Genomic DNA, 19,096 nt, shown 5'->3' on the forward strand with positions numbered 1-19,096 from the left:
AGCTGGGCTTGGGGCCAGCAGGAGCTCTCAGGGCTCCCTTGCTGGGTGAGCACCAGGCATCTCTCCTGCCCAGGCTGGCACCACTGCTGCCATGCCCAGGGCCTGCTCTGCTGGCAGGGCTTGTCCCTGTGAGCTGCATCCCTGCAGACATTCCAGGGCAGGGGGGGGGTCCTGCAGGAGGTGACATCCCGTGTCCCTACAGTGCTGGCAAAAAGGCTCTGGGGAACAAGTGTTTGGGGGCTTTATTTTTAAACCTGGCTTGTTTTGGGCACGCTTTCTGTTCTTTTTATCTTCTCTACCCAGACTACTCAGTTTAGCAGGAGTCACTTCCTCCCAGACTGGCCCACTGGGGCCAGGAGCCATCTGGGCTCTTCCTTACCCACGCCAGGGCCATGGCCTGTGGTGAGCACCTTTCCCAGGCTGGTGCCATGCAGGAGCCTGTGAGTCACCACAGAGCGATTGCCTCACCCGCTGCTGACGCCAGCCCAGGCAGGTTTCACTTTTGTTCTCCTACCTGGAAATCCCACACCTGGGATTTCTCACTCCCAGCAAGCTTGAGGGGCTCCAGCCTCTCAAGGAAGGGGCTCCATCATCACCATCTGCGCTTCCCTGGAACAGCACCATTGGCAGCTGGTGATGCCTCAGGTTTTAGCTTTTCTATTTTTTAAATCCTGTGCTGCTCCAGTGTGTAATTCTGGGCTTCATATCAGGGGATGGTGAGCTCTCTGCACAGAGTAGGGAGACAAAACAATTCCTTCTCTAGCTGGGGACCAAGGACAAATGATCCAAATCTCAGGCCCAAGAGCATAAACAACGTGGACTGAAGAGAGAAAGACAAGAAGGATGGGACTGCATGGGCTAAAGCTGTAATTGGACAATTAACTCCAAAATGTAAATGGAGCAGAACTTATAAAAGTGTGAGACCCTGTGACCAGGTGTCCATTTTGTGACCATTTTGGGTCCATCTTGGGTGCAGCCCTGGCTGGGCTCTTGTGCTGCCCAAGGTGGATCCACTGAGGCCTTTAATAAATCCCTGCTTTATTCTTTAACTCTGTCTGGCCTCTGTTCCAGGTCAGCCTTCACAGGGCATCACTGGGACTGGAACAATGATTGTGGTGGGTCCCCAGTGCCCTGCAGACTCTGTTGGGCAGGGTGTGATGCCCCAGCCCGTGCTGGCTTTGGGGAACTCTCCATTCCAGGGCAGGAGCTGGCCCTGGCATGGTTTGGAGGAGCTGTGGTGAATGCAGCCATGCCTGGCTGGGCTATGGTGGAACATTACATTGCCGGGCAAGACACGCACCAAAGCCCAGGATGGGCTTCATCCTATGAAGAAAAAGCCCTTAGGGCTGCTCAGCCAGGCCCCTGGGGGCTCAGCTGTGCCTGGGGTGGCACAAATATCTGAGCAGGAGATCCCTCATCCCTCCATCCCACCACCATGGGCGCCAGGGGCTGCGCTCATGGCCCGGCTTCACCCCGCAGCTTTAGCTTCTCTTTGGTGCCTCTGAATTTCCTTTTGCATGTGAGAAGAGATGAGGTTTCGCTTTACTTCTCCAAACAGAAATGACACCTGGGAGAGAAAAAGCCACAGCCATGGGAAACAGGAGCCAAAGCTGTCCCACGAGGATGTGATGCTGCTCTGTGACCCGACGGGTGACCCGAAAGTGTCTCGGCAGAGATCGGTGGTGTGGGACCGTGGCTGGTGGTGGATCACCCCTCTCTCACATTTATTTTTCATCTCTTGGGATTTTCTGCCAAAGTGCCCCCTACTCCAGCTGAGCTGTGCCTGTTTGGATGACAGAAGTGGTCTTATTTATGCTGGTTTGGAGTTGTATTACACTGTATTATACTGATCATGAACTTTGCTGTGTTAAATAAAAATTAATCTCCTGTGGGTTTCTTTAATGGGAGAGAAAGGAAAGACAGAGCCATTGTCCTGTTCACCAGAAGGGCAGACAAGGGATCCCAGCCCACCCCAGGGCTCAGGCTTTAATTACTGACGTCCCCTAACCTGCTGCTGTGAGGGAGGCTGGCATGGGAGCCTGGTCCAGTGGCCACATCCATGACTGGAAAACCTGTGCCCACCACGCTCTGGGGCTTTAGCATCACGTTTTGCTGTCCTGGCTCTTCTCCAAGCTGTGGGTGCATCCAGTTTGGACAAAGTGGAACAAACCACAGTCCAATCCATGCTGCCCCTTCCCATTCTTCATCTCCATCATGGTTTTCCAGGAAAGATCTGAGTGTTCTGGGATGCTGCTGGAGCAGGGGAAGGGCTCAAGAAGGGTTGGTGTGAGTCAAGAGCTGGTCCTGCTCGACCTCTTCACTGATTGAACATGAGCCAGGAAAGTGTCCTGGTGAGAAAGAAGGTGAATGGTATCCAGGGCTGCACTGGGAGATGTTTCCAGAAGGCTGAGGAAGGTGATTCTTCCTCTCCTCAGTGCTGGTGAGGCCACTCCTGAAGTGCTGGGTCCAGTTTTGGGCTCCTCAGTGGGAGAGAGACATGGCAGGGACTGGAGGAGTCCAATCAAGGTCATGAAGGTGATGGACAGGAACATCTCTGCTGTGAGGAAAGGCTGAGAGAGGAGGCTCAGGGGCTCATGGTGGTGTGAGAGCACAGCACAAGCTGAACCAGGGAAAGTCCAGCTGAACACAAGAAAAACAGAGACTGTGAAGTGTCTGCTCCATCCTTGGCCACTGTCCTGGGCAGCCTGTGCCAGCTGATCCTGACACAGCAAGGGTTGGGCTGGATGATGTTGAGAAGTCCCAGCCCATCTCCATGAGCACATCCATGCCACTCTGCTCACCCACAGGTGTACCTTTCCACATGCTTCCACAAGAACTTTTCTCCTTTTCTTGGATTCTTTGAAATCAGCACTTTGGTTCCAAATATGAACATTAAAAATTGGGTCCTCCTGGAATGTTCTATGGTCATTGTGCAAGGTCCTGCCAAGTGCATTTATGCCTTTTACTTTCTTACTGTCCCTGCTTCTTAGATCCAGGCATTGCCCTCATTTTTTATATTTAATGCTTGATGAATGCATGAGACTAAAAGCTCAGCAGTGACCACAGGAGGTTCCCTTGATGGAGGGGCAGTTTGCTGAGAGGTAGATTCCAGCTGTCAGCAGAGGGATGTCAATACACCCTGTCTGTGCCTCCAGGCTGAACAGGGAGGACACCCCAGCCAGCTCCAGTGGCAGCCCTGCTCATCTTCATCTCCCTCCACAACTCTGTGTCCCACCTAGAAAACTTCAGGTGGAAGTGCTTCTGCCTTCACCTTTTCCCTTGCTTTGGTGGTGAGCCTGGTCCCTCATGATAACACAGCCATAAAACCTCACACCTGCAGCCTGGACAGTGCAGTGCCCACCCCTGGCTGCTGCTTATGGTCCCAACCCACCACAGCCTCTCCCACAGAGAAACTGAGGCCTGAACTCCTGCTGCCACTCAGGAGGCACCAAAACCCTCCTGTCCCTGTGAACCTGGTGTCCCCAGGTGTCTCCTGTAGCTTTCAGCTCGGGGTGGGGTTGGGTCATGCTGGTGTCCCCCCACTTGCCAGCCCCAGCCCCAGCGTCCCCCGGCATCCCGGGCTGAAGCGGAGCAGGCAGCAGGGCTGGAGGCAGCAGGGCAGGTAACAGAGAGGAGGGAGATTCCCTCCACCACTTTCATTTTCTTTTTTCCAGCTGCACCAGCCCTGGGTTTTCCTGCCAAGATGAAAACACCAGGCAGAATAAAAAGCTGGAGATGGAGCAGCAAGGCAGCCACAGCGAGCAAGGCAAAGCACATCCGTGGGACAGCCAGCAGCTCAGCAGCTCCACGTCTGAACAAGCCACCTGTAGCACCTGTCAGGCACCTCTGCATCAGAAATTTAGCGGATCCTGCCCGGAGTCCTCCTGTTCATCCTCTCTGGCTTCCTGCACCGCAGCCTCCTCACCCCATCGTACTCCATCAACGACCGTCAAGCTTTCCTGGCCAAAATGTTGCACCTCGGCCTCTCCCCACTGCTCGTGCTGATGCTGGGGGTCAGCCTGGGGGCTGCCTTTCCCCATGACACCCTGGGGAAGGACTGCAGGCTGTCCCAGTACCAGCACATTGAACGCGAGCAGCGGCAGGCTGTGGACAGGATGAGACAAGAGTTTGTGAGTACTGCTGGCAACAGGGGGCTGTGGGCTGGCAGGGGGCAAGGCAGAGGGAATGCTGAATTCAAGACCTGAGTGACAAAGTGCAGGTTTTCTGCAGCAGTTTGGGGATGAGCAAGATGTTTTCCAAGGGTGTTTGGGGACATGAAGGATGCTCGGCCAAATTTCGTCCTGGTTTCAGAGCCCTCAAGGCTGGCTGGGGTTGTCCAACATAGCCAGAAGTCACGATGAGAGTTTTTGAGTCCCTCTCTTGGTTTATGCCTGCAGGTGACCACCCACAAATGTAACACCAAGCTCTTCCACCGGAAATGGAAAGCAGCAAACCTGCCGGTAAGAGAGAGGTGATGCTGTAAGGAGGCACAGCTCTCCCGTCCGCCGCTTCCACCTCCACCCGCACCCCCGGGCTGGTCTGTGAGACCCCCACCCTCCAGCCCTGCTGCTCCGGGTCCCTAACCAGGACACTCTCCCCCACAGATGCCCGACCGAGTGCTGCTGGTGGAGGCCGAGCTGAACCTCACCACTGCCATGCTGGAGCTGCCCGCTGCCCCCGGCTTTGCCGAGGTGTGCCGGGTGCCCCTGGACTTCTTCACGACCGCCCGGGAGGCCGTGCGGGGCTGTGTGAGTGCCTCCCCCGAGCCCTGCCGGGCCGGCTCCGCGCCGCGCTGCGGGGCCACCGCTGACCCGGCCTCTCTCCTTGCAGGTGGATCCTTCGCACCAGCCCTCGGGCAGGCTGAGGCACTGGCTGGACAAGCTGCAGAAGGCTATGGGAACAGTAAGTCAGGCCGTCGGGGTTCTGCAGGCTTTTGGGGCATCAAAAGCCGCCTCTGCAGAGCTGACCCAGCCCGTCTCGCCCCGCAGGAAAGCACGGCGTGCCTCAGGGCCACCACCATCCTGCACGTCCTGCAGGTGCTGGACGACCTGCGCTGCGCTGCCCTCCAGGACAAGTGCTGAAGCGCCTTCGGACCCCGCCCGCGGCACCGCCCTCAGGGACACCCCGAGAACCGGGAAAAACGACAGCGCCGCCACTTCCTATTTAACCTATTTAACCCTTCTTCTCACGCGAGCTGAGAAAACTTTTTTTTTCTTCTTTTTTTACGGTCTTTTAAATTATTGGCTCGGGATAAGGCGAAGTAATGCCCTTCCCGAAACAACGTGAATATGCGTATTTATAAGGTACCTTTTTCTGGTTCTTAAAATATTTTTAAGGAGATCTATTTTTTTACCTATTTATTAAAGAATATATTCTGCATACTTACCTGTATAAGTTATTTTCTTATGAGCTATTTATTATGAAAACTAAATTAATTAACTACCATAAGCAGATTAGCTGCCACCACAGCACAGGTATCGCCCGCACATCCAGGCAAGGACGTTGCCCAAAAGGAAACTCGGTGCGTTTAATCTGGGGGCGGGGAGAGGAAAAAAGCAGGGATGTTGGGTGTTCTGGAGAGCTTTGACAAGATTCTGTCACTCGGCCGCGCCCCAGACGCTGCCCGTGTGCTGCCACCTAATGCTAGGAGCAGCGCCCGGGGCAATGAAAACCATCCAGAGGGAAACGCCCTTGGGCCAACACCTCCAAGGGCGGGGAGAGCCCCGAAGGCGCGGCTGGAATTCCCTATGGAATGCGGGGTTCGGCTGCGGCAGGGCGCAGCTCGTTCTCCCGAAGCCGGGCTGCAGGAGCGCTCTGCTCTCTGAGCTCGGGCTCCCAGCACGCAGATGCCATTTCCCCCAAAAGCCGGGCTGCAGGAACGCTCTGCTCCCAGGAAGCTGATGCCACCAATAGCTCCTTTGGGACCCCACCTCCTATCGGAAAGCAGGGAACCCCCGATGAGAGGAGAAATGACGAGGAGGACTCCATTGATATCAGATGGGTAATTAATTCCTTTATTATACTATATTATTCTCTATCACACACACACACACACACACACACACATTCAATTGGTCAATGAATCAAAACGCTCACACCAGAATCCAATTGCCTTCAGGTAAACAATCTTCCACCATGTATTCCACTTTGGCACAACAAGAGGAGCAGCAAATGGGATACAAATTGTTTTTTCTTTCTCTGACGGTCCTCGCTTCGATTCCCAGAAAATATCCTTGGGAAGCTGTGCCTTGCTTTTCTCTGCGAAGAGAAATGCGGCCACAACCTCCTGGCCCTGTTCCCGATTTCACCCCTGGTTTCTGAAGGCTTGCGAGAAATCCCTCTCAGGGATTCCCTACCTGCAGCCAGCATCGGTGGGAGGAGGATGTTTCCAGGGCGTTTCTGTCCAAAGCTGCTGCGCTCTGTTATCCAAACGATACACGGATCTGGAGGGAAAAGCCCAAGGAGGGAAGAGAGGGCTCTGAGCAGCAGCTCTGTGCTGGTTTAACCGGATTTCAGTAAGTTGCAGTTCGGTTTGGGGAAGGGGCAGTGGTGTCACTGCTGTGAATGTTTAGGATGCAGTGAGTATTTATTGCAGTAGCTGTCTGCCAAAATTCCCACGTTTCCAGCTCTGCCTTCTGAGCTGGGCACTGCTCTCATGGTTATGTTTTGGTTCCCTTATTTACTGGAAAAACTTAAGTTTATGCGCCTTTTTTACAGCTTTAACAGAACTATGAAAGTTTCTGAAGTTTTTGGGCAGTCTAGTTACCATACCCAAGTATTTCCTCTCATTACTAAATGCACTCTTGTGATCATTTTTTACACAGATTCCAACAGGTGGACTTGAGCTTCTATATGATTGACATTTCATTTCATTGATGTTATAAATAACAAATATAGTTATTGGCTTTTGCATTTATGTATTAGCTTTTGCAAGTTATTATGATCACAAAAATCCTGATATAGTACAATTTGTAATTACTACTTTTGGTGTAGTATAATCTGTCATTTATGTATAGCTTTAATAAATAGTAGTGTAATATATACTATCTCAGACTGTAGCATAATAGACTGTGAAATGTTAAAATGCTTTTACATGTAACTGACTCAGAAAATGGTGTAAAATAATTAAGTGATTTCCCACATTAGGGACTATCTTATCTGAAAGACAAGATAACAGAAACAGAAACCGGAGCACCAAGTAAAAGAATTTATTAGCCCTCATTATCAGGGAGTGAAAATACTACAGGATGGAACCACAAGAAGAAATAAAATATATTAGTTTAATCTACAAGACAGCATGAAGACAAGTCAAAGGTTAAAACCAAGCAAAAGAACATCTAAACTCAAAGGAATGTTTGAATATGTATAAATGCCTATGAATATGCATGTGCCCACTGTAATGTAACAGTTTATAGAGAACATGGTTGAAGTTTTTATTTATTTTTTATTTTGGCAAATTGCCAACCACCCCAGCACTGGATTTTATCCCTTAATAAACTTTTATAAAAATTTTAACTAGTGAGTCGTGTTTCTCACAATTCACTGTTGCATATTGATATTATTGACATATTGATTGACTATTCCATCTGATTCACTAGGCTTCCACTCATCTGTTGCTGGAATGAACAAACAGTAGATTAATTTGGATAGATTAGATTAATTTAATTAATAGTAGATTTGTCTTAACCTGCAGCCTGGCTAAGCTCTGCTCCTGCAATCACCCTGACAATCGCTGCTTTTTCTCCTTCTTGGCGTCTTCCTATTTGCCGTAGACTCAGCATTAATTTATATCGCGGTTCAATCGCCCCCCTTTCCACAGCAGTGTGAGGGGACAGGAAAATAATGGAACTTATTGGAAACGGCTCGTCAGGAAGGCGGTGGGATCACCATCCCTGGGGGTGTTCAAGGAATGGTTTAAGGACTTGTTCCTTCAACGAGGAAAGGACGGGGCACTCAGTGTCGCGGTCTGGGTAACACGGGGAAGATCCGTCAAAGGTGCGATCTCAGAGCTCGTTCCTAACTATAAGGATTCTGTGAATCCCTTTACAAAAGGTGATAAAATTCCGCCTGGGGACAGATAACTCCAACGACATCAGCTCCCCTCAGGCACTGCGGCACCCTTAAGGGAGCGCCCCAATATGGCGGCGCTGCCTGAGGGACCCTTCAGCGGCAGCCCCAACATGGCGCCGCCCTCTCGGCGGCTAACGGCCGCCCTGCCACACTCTCGCGAGATCGCAGCGGGGACACCGCCCGGCCCCGCCTGGGCTCTCGCGAGATCTCGGCTGAGGGAGGAGGAGGAAGAGGAGGAAGGAGGAGTCGCCGCCGCCGCCGCCGCCGCTGCCGCCGCTCCCCCGGGCCGGCGCCGGGGATGGTGTTGGCCGCGGCTGCTGGGCCCTGACGCCGCTCTCAGGTACGTACGGGCTGTCCCCCTTCGCTCAGCCCCCGGCTCGGGCCTGGCCGCTCCCGCTGTCCGCATATCTGCCGGCCGGCCGGCCTCGCTCCCGGCGGGGTCCCCCGGCCCCACAGCCCCGTGCCTTGCCCTGGCTCCGGGGAGCTGCAGAATTCCCCGGACTCTCGCTGCCTTCCTTAGAAATACACACAGCTCCTCTCCCTTCCTTCTCTGCAAAGCTTCACCTGCGATTTGAGAGTGCTTTCTTGTTGGGTTTCATTAGAATTTGGGATGCAGCCGAAGCGAATAATTTCTTTTCCATACTGCTTATGCTCCTCTTGGGTTTCCTGGTTGTGCAGGACAAGTTGTAAAGGTATTTAGGAATTTAATGCCCATCGAAGTTGAATTTATTTGAAATCAGAGCCTAAAAAAAAGAGGTATTTTTGAGGGAACAGCTGGTCTGCAGCTCACAGGTTTTTTTTTCCTCTTTTAATTTATGGCCGCGTTCATTACTTTCCAGACCCCTACTCCCCTCTTTTTTTTTTTTTCTTAAGTTTTTTTTTTTTTTTTTTTTTTAAGCAGCTGTTGTTTCTTCCTTCTCCAGGGAAAAATGTTTTGTTTTGCTTATTCTTTCTTCCTCCGGGGTAGAACCTGCAGTTTGTTTCGGTTGAGCCAGCTGGATTTCACATCTACCCTGCACTGTACTTTTGTGTTTGAACATACATCTTGGACCTGACACGCACATCACTTGTCAGCGTCAGGGAGCTTGACCTTTCTGTAGATCTCACCAGAGTTTCCTGCTATTAAAGACTGCTCTGAAATATATATATTTTTTTTTTAAGCTTTGTTGCTCAGTTTTTTGTTAAGCCCTTCTTAACCTCTATGTAAAGATCATACCCCGGCTTTTTGTATTTTTCCCCCCTTTACTTGGTTGAATTAAATAATATGATTTAAAGGATAAGCAGTTCTACCATTTTAGCTGTTGGGGGGCCTGAAGGGTTTGGGTTTTGTCAGCACTGTGTTGGTTTTAGCTTAAATATTAAAGAAGGTGGAGTTGTCTTCAACTGGGAGTAGCATCAAAACATTTGAAGCCGTGACAGATTGGATGTTTTGGCTTCATGACTTTGGCATTCTGACCACCTTTCACTGTAATTAATTCTTCAGTGTGGTTATTTTCTAGAGTGGATGGCTGGCACAGCAGAAGCATCTCTTCATTTCAGTTATTTGGTCTCTGTGTGTCAGGTTTTTGCCCTGTGAGGAGTGCAGCTGATTGCAGTTTGCAGCCTCAGTCCCTTTCCTGTGCCCTGAGAGCTGTCTCAAAGCTCACTTCCTAGTTAGAGAGTTGTTCCAGGAATCCCTCCCCTTTCTCCTTTTTGTTTTTTTCCCTTTTGGCCAGGCAGAAGGCAGCTGTGAGCGTTGTCCTGTGAGGTGTTCAGGAGAGTGGGGAGTATTTTCACAGCTGTTTTTTTGCAGGAGCAGTGTCAGGCAGTGAGGTGGGGTTGTAAACACTGATGTAAGCCCGACCTCTCTCCAGAAAACTGAATTTCCTCTTGTCCTGATGCACTGCACCTCCCTCCATGCTCCCAGCCCAAACAAGCTCATTCCTCAGGTGCTGAGGGCATCCCCACCTTTATTCACCTGTTACCTGTGTGCAGCACTTCTGCCTTGTGATGGTCCCTCACTCCTTGTTCAGCTCTGACCTGGAACAGAGGCTAGGCAGAGTTAAAGAATAAAGCAGGGATTTATTAAAAGGATTTCCTCCATGGATCCACCTTGGACAGCACCAGGCTGCGCCCAGGATGGACCCAAAATGGTCACAAAATGGACACCCGGTCACGGGGGTCTCCTGTTGGAATCCTAGATACTGAGAATTTTAACCTGTCTGTGCTGAAGGGCACAGACCCAAAAATACACTATTTGACCTGAGACCATAGAAAAAGTTTCCAAAATTAATTAATAACACAAAGATGACAAGTCTGTAGTTTAATTTATAAGTTTTGGTCCATTAGCATGTTGGAGTTAATTGTCCAGTTACAGCTTTAGGTTATGAAGTCCCATCCTCCTTGTTTTTCTCTCCTCAGTTCACCATTGTTTATACTTTTGGGCCTGGAGCTTGTAACAATTGTCCTCGTGTTAGCATTCAGGAGCACATAACCACAGAATGATTTTCAGCAGGTGCTTTTATGGGAGAGCTCTGGTTTTTGTCAGGGGTAGACAAACCCAAATCTGACTCCGCCATGGGTTTGGGATGAACTCCCATCATGATATTTTATATTTTATCATGATATAACTTAAATAATAATTATCAAACTTACATTGTTCTATTGTATACATTGATTTCATCCAAGCATGGATTTCTTGTGATCCCCCTCAAACTCCTAACATAGTTAATAATGATTCTTCTTATGAATTAACAATAATTGCATCTAACTACTAATTAATCATCACATCTAACAATCACATCATTTATCATATACTGATTACACAGGGGCAGTTTCACGTGATCTGCAGCAAACACAAGGCCTAACATTTCCCAGGGCCTACTAAGCCTAACTTTCTTTCTAGCTCCCTGAATTTTGTGATTTTTACTATCACTTGGACAAGGTGGAAAAGGATTATTCTGTTTGCCTACCCTGTGAAGAGAGCTTGCTAACACTTCGTGTGTAACTCTGAGCTGTGTATTAAAGCAGCACAGAATCTGGAAAGTACAAAAGCCAAAACTTAAGGCATCCCAGCGCCCCTGAGCTGTTTTCCCCCTGCCCCAGGTGACTGTCCCTGCCCTGTGTTCCAGGTGGGAAGCAGCAGTGATGCTAACTCTGGCAAGCAAGCTGAAGCGGGATGATGGCGTCAGAGGCCCCCGTGCGCCCAGCGCAGCGTCGGACTCCACTCGCAGGGTGTCTGTCCGGGACAAGTTACTCGTTAAAGGTGGGACAATACACTGGAATGTGCTGGGCTTTGCTGCTTTTGGCTGTGTTGCCATAAACAGCACTAAATTGCCTGTAAGTTCCCACAGGTGTTTTTGAAATGTCCTGTAGGATGTGGCAGCAGGTCTCTGGTCATAAAGAGAAACAGACAACTTTCCGTGGCATCGTTCTGGGAAAGGCTGGGAAAAGCTCAAAGAAAAGTATTATAAACGTTTCTAAACTTAAGTTGCTGCTCCTGGTGTTTGTGAGCATGTGGAATGTGTTATGGAGATTTGGTTACCAAAGGGGCTTTCTTAATTGGCCAGTGGTGATGGTGGTTTAATTGAAGGACCAATTAGGTCCACGTGTAGCAAACTAGGGTATGAAAAAGCAATGAAAGAAAATGATTATTAGCCTTCTGAAACACAAGGAGTCTATGGCAATTATTACCTGGCCAGGGACCCGTTGTGATGACAATAGGATGCTTGTTTTGATTTTCATTATTCAATAAAAATAAGTGTCCTCCTTACTCTGTTGAAAATTAATCAATCGTCAATTAAAACATGATAAAAAATTGTCACAGAAGTGGCACTGAATGTAGAGGAGGAGAATGTCAACAGAAGTATATTTGCCTTGGTGTGAAGGTGGTTTTTGAGCAAAACCATAACTGCCTGTCACAGGAAAAAACGTTCCTGAAAGTCACAACAGAGGTTTTAATGGTCAGAGGCAGCACACTTGAAAAAGATTTTAAAAAGCAGTGCAGAGAGAGATTTTACTAGGCCTGGAGTCACTGTAAGTTGAGTGTGAAGTTGTGAATAATAAGCCAGTGATTGGATTGCAGTGTGGTGTGTTTTAGGAAGGCTGCTGTAGGTTTTTACCAGCTGGTGGAAAAGAAGCCCCAAAACTACTGCTTGGCAGTTGTGGGTAAATGGGGTGGTTAATGAGACAATAATTAAACTATTTTATTGTTAAATCAGGGACAGCTCTTTCCTTCAGTTCAATTTATTTCTGTAGCATAGATAACATATTTAAAAATCCATAGATGCTGACAGCTTACAGTTACTATGGATTTAAAGTCACGTGTTCTTTAGGTTGAAGTTTCTGCTGAAAATGACCAGTAGCAAATACTCTGATGTTTAAGCTTCCACTGTTGGGATTCATGCCAGTCAGAGGAAATCCACATTTCCTGTTCTTGTTTCAGAATGATTTGGGGCTGACATGGCTGTAATTGCCTGGCTGATATTACCTAACTAGCACTGCATGTGTTTTTTTTCTAAATTAGGGTAAATTCTGTCAGATATCTGGAGCAAGGTGTCACTGCAAACTCAGTTTTATTTAAATAAAACTGCTGCCTCAGTGCCCTGGAAGTGCCTCAGCTGGATTGTGGAAATGTTGTATCCACAATTTTCTCCCTGTATTGTTTTAAGGACTGGGAAGTTTTACAAGCTTTAAGTCATGATTGTGATCACTCTTACACTTCCAATTTGGAAATTCTTATATAACTCCAGTTCTGAGGCAGGAGAAATAAGCTCTGTAACCAGGCTAAGCACAAAGCCAAATTACTAAATATATATAATCTGAGATTTTCCCTAACCTACAAGTATGGACTTGAGGGGGAGATAGCAGTGTGAAATAAATACCCTTCATGTGAGGGGGCAAAGAGATTTTACTCTATCCTTAGGGCAATCATGTTTTTCAAAACCATACCCAAGTGTGCAGGGGAGGAGGAGAATGTAACCTGTAGAAAATTCATATTGGACATTTTAATCATAGTTGCTGTGGCTGTGATAGCAAATCAGCTATTTAAATACAATTGAGTATTTAAAAAAACCCTAAGTATTTAAACTAACTGAGTTCAAAATAAGTATTGAACATGTCCCAGACTGACAAATGTTAAAAGCACGTCAGTGCTCACATGGTTCTAAACAAATATTGAGTGCTGGATGCTGATGTGATTGTGCATGGAAGTTGCATCCCTGCTGTGAAATGAGTGATGTAGGTCACATAAAGAGTCACCATCAAAGGCATTGGTGAAAATGGACCTTAATAGAAATTTGCAAAAGCACAACAAAGGTTGGTAAAAATACTGCTTGCTGCATGGGTAATGCATGTAAAGGAAAATCAAATTAGAGTCAATTTAGAGGGATCTATGCAGAGCCTGGAATGAAAAGAGGAAAGGGAAGAAGGTAAAGGAAATTCTTGGTTGAGTCAGGAGGTGCAGAGTGAAATCCCTTCCTTTCTAAACTCCTCAGTGCAGCTGCATCCAGTCTCAGGCTTGGACTCAACAGTTATGTCTAAAAGATTTAGCAGAACTTAATAATAAAAGCACTTGAGTGTTATATTAATTATTAATCAGCTATAAACCTAATATAGACTCAGGATAATAAGATATATACTGTTTTATAGTGTGTTCAGGTCAATGCACACACATACACAAATATATAAGTGTGTAAATATATAGATATCCACACAAATGTGCAAAGATAACCCACACATGTATGGAAATGTATGTATACATGGGAACACATATTAAAAAAATTCCTCCCCAGAATCAATGAAATAATCCTGTTAATCCCTTTTGGGGATAACTGGAATTTTCTGAAGTTCAAGTGGGAATGGTTACATTGCACTCAGGCTATAATTCAGCTCAGGAATGTTCCAAAGCCATCAGGGAGTGACTGATTATTCCTACTCCCATCTCCCACCTTGTCCAGGCAGCAGGAGTTCCTGGTGCAGTTCAGGAGTGCTTCCCCACAGCTCTTGTGCAGAGGCCAGAGCCTGATAGGAATTGCTGGGATTGCAGAGCAGGCCAGAGGTTGGGAGAGGGGATGCAGCACCACAGTCATGATGCTCTCCCAGAAGAGCTGTGGGAGCAGCTGTCAGTGTGCTGAGGGTGATTTCTGGGTGAAATGGGACTGACAGGAGAAGCCGATCATTCCAGTGTATCTGCTGAAAGTGACAGGGAAATGTAGTGGGAAAGGCTTTTTGGGGATGTTCTGTTTTAAGCTGCTCAAGCTAAATGTAAACCATTTGTTTCCAAAAGTTTCTAGAATTTGCTTCAACATTTTGAGACAGATCAGCAGCAGCACCTACGATGTGATGAGACTGAGTGGAGAGAACTTGTGATGCTGATGGTGTTTCTAGGTCATGTAAGGGTTGCAGGAATGAGTTTGGACAGGAGGGCAGAGCTTGCTGAAGGTGTGCACACAGCAGGGATGCTGCTGCAGCTGGACCAGCATCAGTGCTTTCATTGCTTGTTTATGGAACTGTCAGAGCTGAACTTAGGTGTTGCACTGGATCCCAAAGCCAGCAGGAGCCTGGAAGAGCAGCTGTAAGTAGAAGTTGTCACTGGTGTGTGTTTTGGCTGGAGTTACAAACAGATGACAGTGGCAGAACAGGGGAAAGGCTCCATCAGGTCAGTGTCCTGGTGACAAATCAGAAAATAATCTCTCCTGCATAAAAGAAGAGAAATCCTGGCCTTCAGCAAGGGAGGAGGAGGAGGTGAGAAAAGGCCAGAGTGTTCTGCCAGTGAAGCACCACTGTCCTATCCCTGCTCCACAGTAAATGGGGGATCATCTAATAAATCCTGCAGACAGATGTCTGCCAGCTTTGCTAAGGGTGTTGTTCAGACACAGACAGTGGCTGTTTTTTTTTTTCCTGGAGGTAAATTGCAGACAGCCTTGTTTGTGCTGATAGCAATTCCAGTGCAGGAAGGCAGTACAGATGTGTTGTCACACAGCAGCCCTCAGTTGTGTTTGTCCTCTGCCTGGTGAGTAGATCAGTTCTGTTTTGATGAGGTGATGACCAGGACCCCAGCCACAGACAAATGAGGGTGATGCTCAAACTTTTAAAGACTTGGCACGGACCAACTGCATGCTGCCTGAAAGCAGGAAAAATAAGTGCTGGTTTAGGTATGATAGCTATTTGCACTCTAGGTGTGAAGAAACATCTCAGCTGGTGTTGGAAATAGTGGTGTCAGGCACTGACTTTGAACTTCACTGTTGGATGCACGTTAAACAGGCTTTGTTCCACTTTTGGGGGAAAAAGCTGCTCTTAAAGTACTGGTGTCCTATGTTAGTTTTTCCTTAAGTTGTTCCTTTGACTGCTTATATCCAGCATTGTCACAGATTGAGATATCAGTCACGTCTCAGGACACTTGGGCTATTTTATGGATGTATTATGAATAGAAATCTCTCTATCACTAAAGTTTTATATCTAGGGAAGTAATTCTGAGTCATTTGGATATTCTTTTCCAGCTGTAGAGAGGGCCTAGTAAAGCACAGCTTTGTTCAAAATTCTCTGTGACTCATCTGTTTTCGCTGCATTTCCATCTAGGCTCAGTTGGAGAGTAAGGCCCTAATTCTGTAAGCCTAGTACCCAAATTAAAATAGAGCAAGCAGTACAATTGCTTCAGCAGCTTTCATTTTGTTCTGTGCTGCAGAGGCAATTTTTAATGTCCTGTTCATCTCCAAGGGGAACTTCATTAAGCTGGGAGCAGGGGCCACATGACTGCTCCTCATGGCAAGCATGCAGTGCTGAGCTTGAAAGGCAAATCCTTTCTGAAATTTAAAAAGGGCTGAGGACAATCCTAAGAGGTGTTCAAGATTAATATTGTATAATGAAGGTGACTGCTAAATGGAATTGAAGATATAGAGCATCCAGGATGGCAGTAGCAACTCATGAGTCACACACAGAAACTTCTTCATTCACTTTTATATTGCACTTTTATGCTTATATTATCACATTTATATGCTTAGTTTGATTGTGGCAACTTGAAATAACTTAATATATGTGAAAATGAGTTATTCCTTGGTTGTCTTCAATATCTGTGGCTTTTACCACTCATTCCTGTAACCAGAAAATGTTTTATGTGTGTCTCTGTTTAAGCCTGAGAGAATGGAAGTGGGAAACTGATGGTGAAAGTGAGGTGAATATCCATTGTAACTAAAAATGAGGGAAACCATTTATTTGCTTCTTCAAGCCTTTAAAAATAATAAAATCCCTTCTCACAACAACAGGAGAGGAAAGTTCAGAGGTGAGAAAATACTTCTTTTCTTATACTGCTCTGTACAGTTCAGAGGAGCTAAGTAGGGAATGCTGTAAAAATAGATGGATAAGAATTAGGAGGCAAACAGCATTTCTAGAATTAATAGAGTATTAGAATTAGTACTTAGAAAATGGAATTTTTATTAATGTCAAAGTATTTAATCTTCATCTCTGAAAGTCTTAAAGAAGTAAATTGAAGAGGGACCTAAACAGGACAAAGGGGGCTTTTGAACAAAACCAGAGAAGTAATACTGCTGTGGATGAGAATGTTCACTTGAGGAAATAAAGCTTTTATTTGGTGTACTTAAAACCCAATTCCAGCTCCAAAATGAAGCAGAGAGTCTGATTTTTTTGGGAGGCTTAGTAAACAAAGCCCTGCTAAATTCTAACTTAGGGTGAGGGAGCAGAGCAGTGGGGTTGTGCTGTGTGCACTGAGCATTCATAGACCTTGTACACACAGCAGGAGTGTTCCTATTTCTGTCTGCAGAACTGTCATGGGTAGGGAGAGTTATTGTTTGTGAAATCATTTATAAATAACTCTGGCTGCTTGTGTTAGGCTTAGGAGCAGCTCAGGAGCTGTATGGAAGAGAGAAAAGCTGAGCCACAATCCCTTTGCATTCAGCTCTTGCAGTGTTTGTGCTGGGTTTAAGTTTAAGCCTCGCCTTTTTTATGGTTTAAAATAGATTTGGAACTGTTCAGGCAGGTGTGTACTGGGGCAAGAGCAGGATTCTGAATGTGCACCTGCACTTGGGCTGCTCCTCAGCAGGTCACACCAGGTTTGGGAACAGAGGGACTGCCTGGAGTTCCTGCCACTTGGGTTTTCTGGTTGTCTCATCTTAGTGCTGTGAATTGAGACACAGATGCAGATTCTCCACAAAATGACCATGAAAAGTACTCAAACTGAATTTTCTTCACTGTTCAGCTGTAGTGGCAGTCATTTCTTGAAAGAGGAGCTCAGAAAAACTTTGTGTGGGAAATGGATCTGTAAAGAATTTTTAAAACTCAAGTTTATGCAGTCTTGTATATTTGTATGTAAACACTGAGATAAGGTGTGTTGACTTAGGAACATTATGGAATAGAGATTATATTCTTCAGAGAGATTGAAATAGAAATAAGTTTTGACAAGTTTTAAAATATAGTCTTTTAAAATACTGCAACGGTGATATATTACACCACAGACAGGAGATGCTTTTATGTAGGAAAGAAATGTTTTGGTCAGTGCTACCCATAGCCATTCTGATAGTTTACTTCTGCCCTACACCTTTAGGTCAAAGCACAATGTTAATAAAAAGTTACTAAAATATATAGGTTATGTAATAAAAATATAAATAATATAATACAAAAATTATATATATAAAGGTTATAAAAGACTGGGTATCTTAGAGAATTAGAATTGGGAAAAATGCATTGTAGTAGGATTATGTGAGCAAAAATACAGGTGATTAGTGCTAGAAGTAATAGTAGTATTGTGTGGTAAAAGTTAAGAAGTTGAAAATTATTTATAAGGCATTGTATTGAGGAAATAGGTTAGAAAAATGTTCTTTAATTTAGTGAAGCTTTTGGAGCTCTTGGGAGTTCAGTGCATTGGAGCTCTGTCACTTCCATTCTTTGCTTGGTTACAAATCTCTGTTAAATAAGTTGGCAGCCTGCTCAAGGGGTGTTTTCTTACAGAATGCTCATGCCAGAGGTATTGATTAATGCAGAAAAGGTGTGAGTTAAAACATCAGAATCTCAATGGAGCTTGAATGCTCTGGTCAAAATGTTTGCTTTGTGAGCAGCAACACACAGAAATGGTTCTAATGTCAATGCTGTCACCAGCAAAGAGACAGAATTTGGAAAATCCTCAAACACTGAGCTTTGGCCTGTTAAATGTGCTGTTAATTGGTGAATCAGCAGTGTTCATATGGCACAATTAATATAAACGTCTTTAAACATTCAGATTATTGATGCAGATCTTTATCTGCTTTGGCTTCATGAAATTGTTTTATTCTTAGTTTGTGGTTTGTTGCAGAGTTCATTAGAAACCTCAATTTTGGGTCATTTGTTTTTGTTTCCAAAATTTTTGTGTGGGTTTATTAGCACAGCATTCCCACCTGTTTGCACACCTTCACAGTGCTCCCTTCTCTGGGGTGTGAGCATTTTGTTTTCATGTTTTCACCAGAAAAACCAACTCATTCTTGTGCCAAGGCAGAGAGAAACACAGGGGTGGGAACACATCACAGCGAATTTTCACACTTCCAAAGGAACTCTGGTGACTGTAAACTTTACTGAACCTTGCAGGAGGCAGCACTGCTCAGCTCAGCCCTTAAATGTCTCCCTTTTTTGGGTTCAGGAAAGGCAGGCAGGATTTGTTAAGGTGAACATCACACAAGCACAGAAAGCAATAAAGGAAAGCAGTCAGCACTTTAAAAGAATTGAACCAGGTCCTAAACTTTGCACTTCAGTGGAGATTGATGTGCCACTATGGAAGGCTGGTGAATTTAAAGAAAAGAGTGAGGGAGTAGTCTTAGGAAAAGTTTTCATAGCTGCAGCCTTCAGGGGTTGGTTGTCACATCTTTATTTTTATTAGCCAGGAAGGGAAAATTGAAATAAAGTCCTTGATTACAGCTGAAATTCCATTTTTGTGTGTGTGTTCCATAAAGACAGTCATTTTGCAAAAGCATGGCTCCAGTGTTGTATTTCAGTGCTTGGCTTTGGTTAAATCAGCTCTGGCTGCAGGTGTGGGATTTGAAAAGAGTGAAGTTTGAATATTTTAGGG

The 19,096-nt window shown here is 46.1% G+C and overlaps 2 protein-coding genes across 4 annotated transcripts in view; both read left to right on the forward strand.

The window, feature by feature from the left end:
- The window catches only part of UBE2F (ubiquitin conjugating enzyme E2 F (putative)), a 337,630-nt gene that overhangs the window by 273,191 nt on the left and 45,343 nt on the right, over positions 1-19,096 (forward strand). For all 3 annotated transcript variants that reach the window (XM_050987611.1, XM_050987610.1, XM_009088193.4), the window contains 2 exons: positions 8,324-8,410; positions 11,181-11,314. In XM_050987611.1, the coding sequence (XP_050843568.1) occupies positions 11,197-11,314 (118 nt within the window). In that variant the 5' untranslated portion in view covers positions 8,324-8,410; positions 11,181-11,196. Of the gene's footprint in view, positions 1-8,323; positions 8,411-11,180; positions 11,315-19,096 lie in introns of those variants that run through there.
- On the forward strand, positions 2,331-5,081 carry LOC115484344 (interferon lambda-3-like). Its single transcript, XM_050987537.1, has 6 exons — positions 2,331-2,351; positions 3,864-4,130; positions 4,398-4,460; positions 4,605-4,754; positions 4,831-4,902; positions 4,989-5,081. The coding sequence occupies exons 1-6, from the start codon at positions 2,331-2,333 to the stop codon at positions 5,079-5,081; spliced, it is 666 nt and encodes a 221-aa protein (XP_050843494.1).

This window comes from Serinus canaria (genome assembly GCF_022539315.1).
Source record: "Serinus canaria isolate serCan28SL12 chromosome 7 unlocalized genomic scaffold, serCan2020 HiC_scaffold_29, whole genome shotgun sequence".
NCBI lineage: Eukaryota > Metazoa > Chordata > Aves > Passeriformes > Fringillidae > Serinus > Serinus canaria.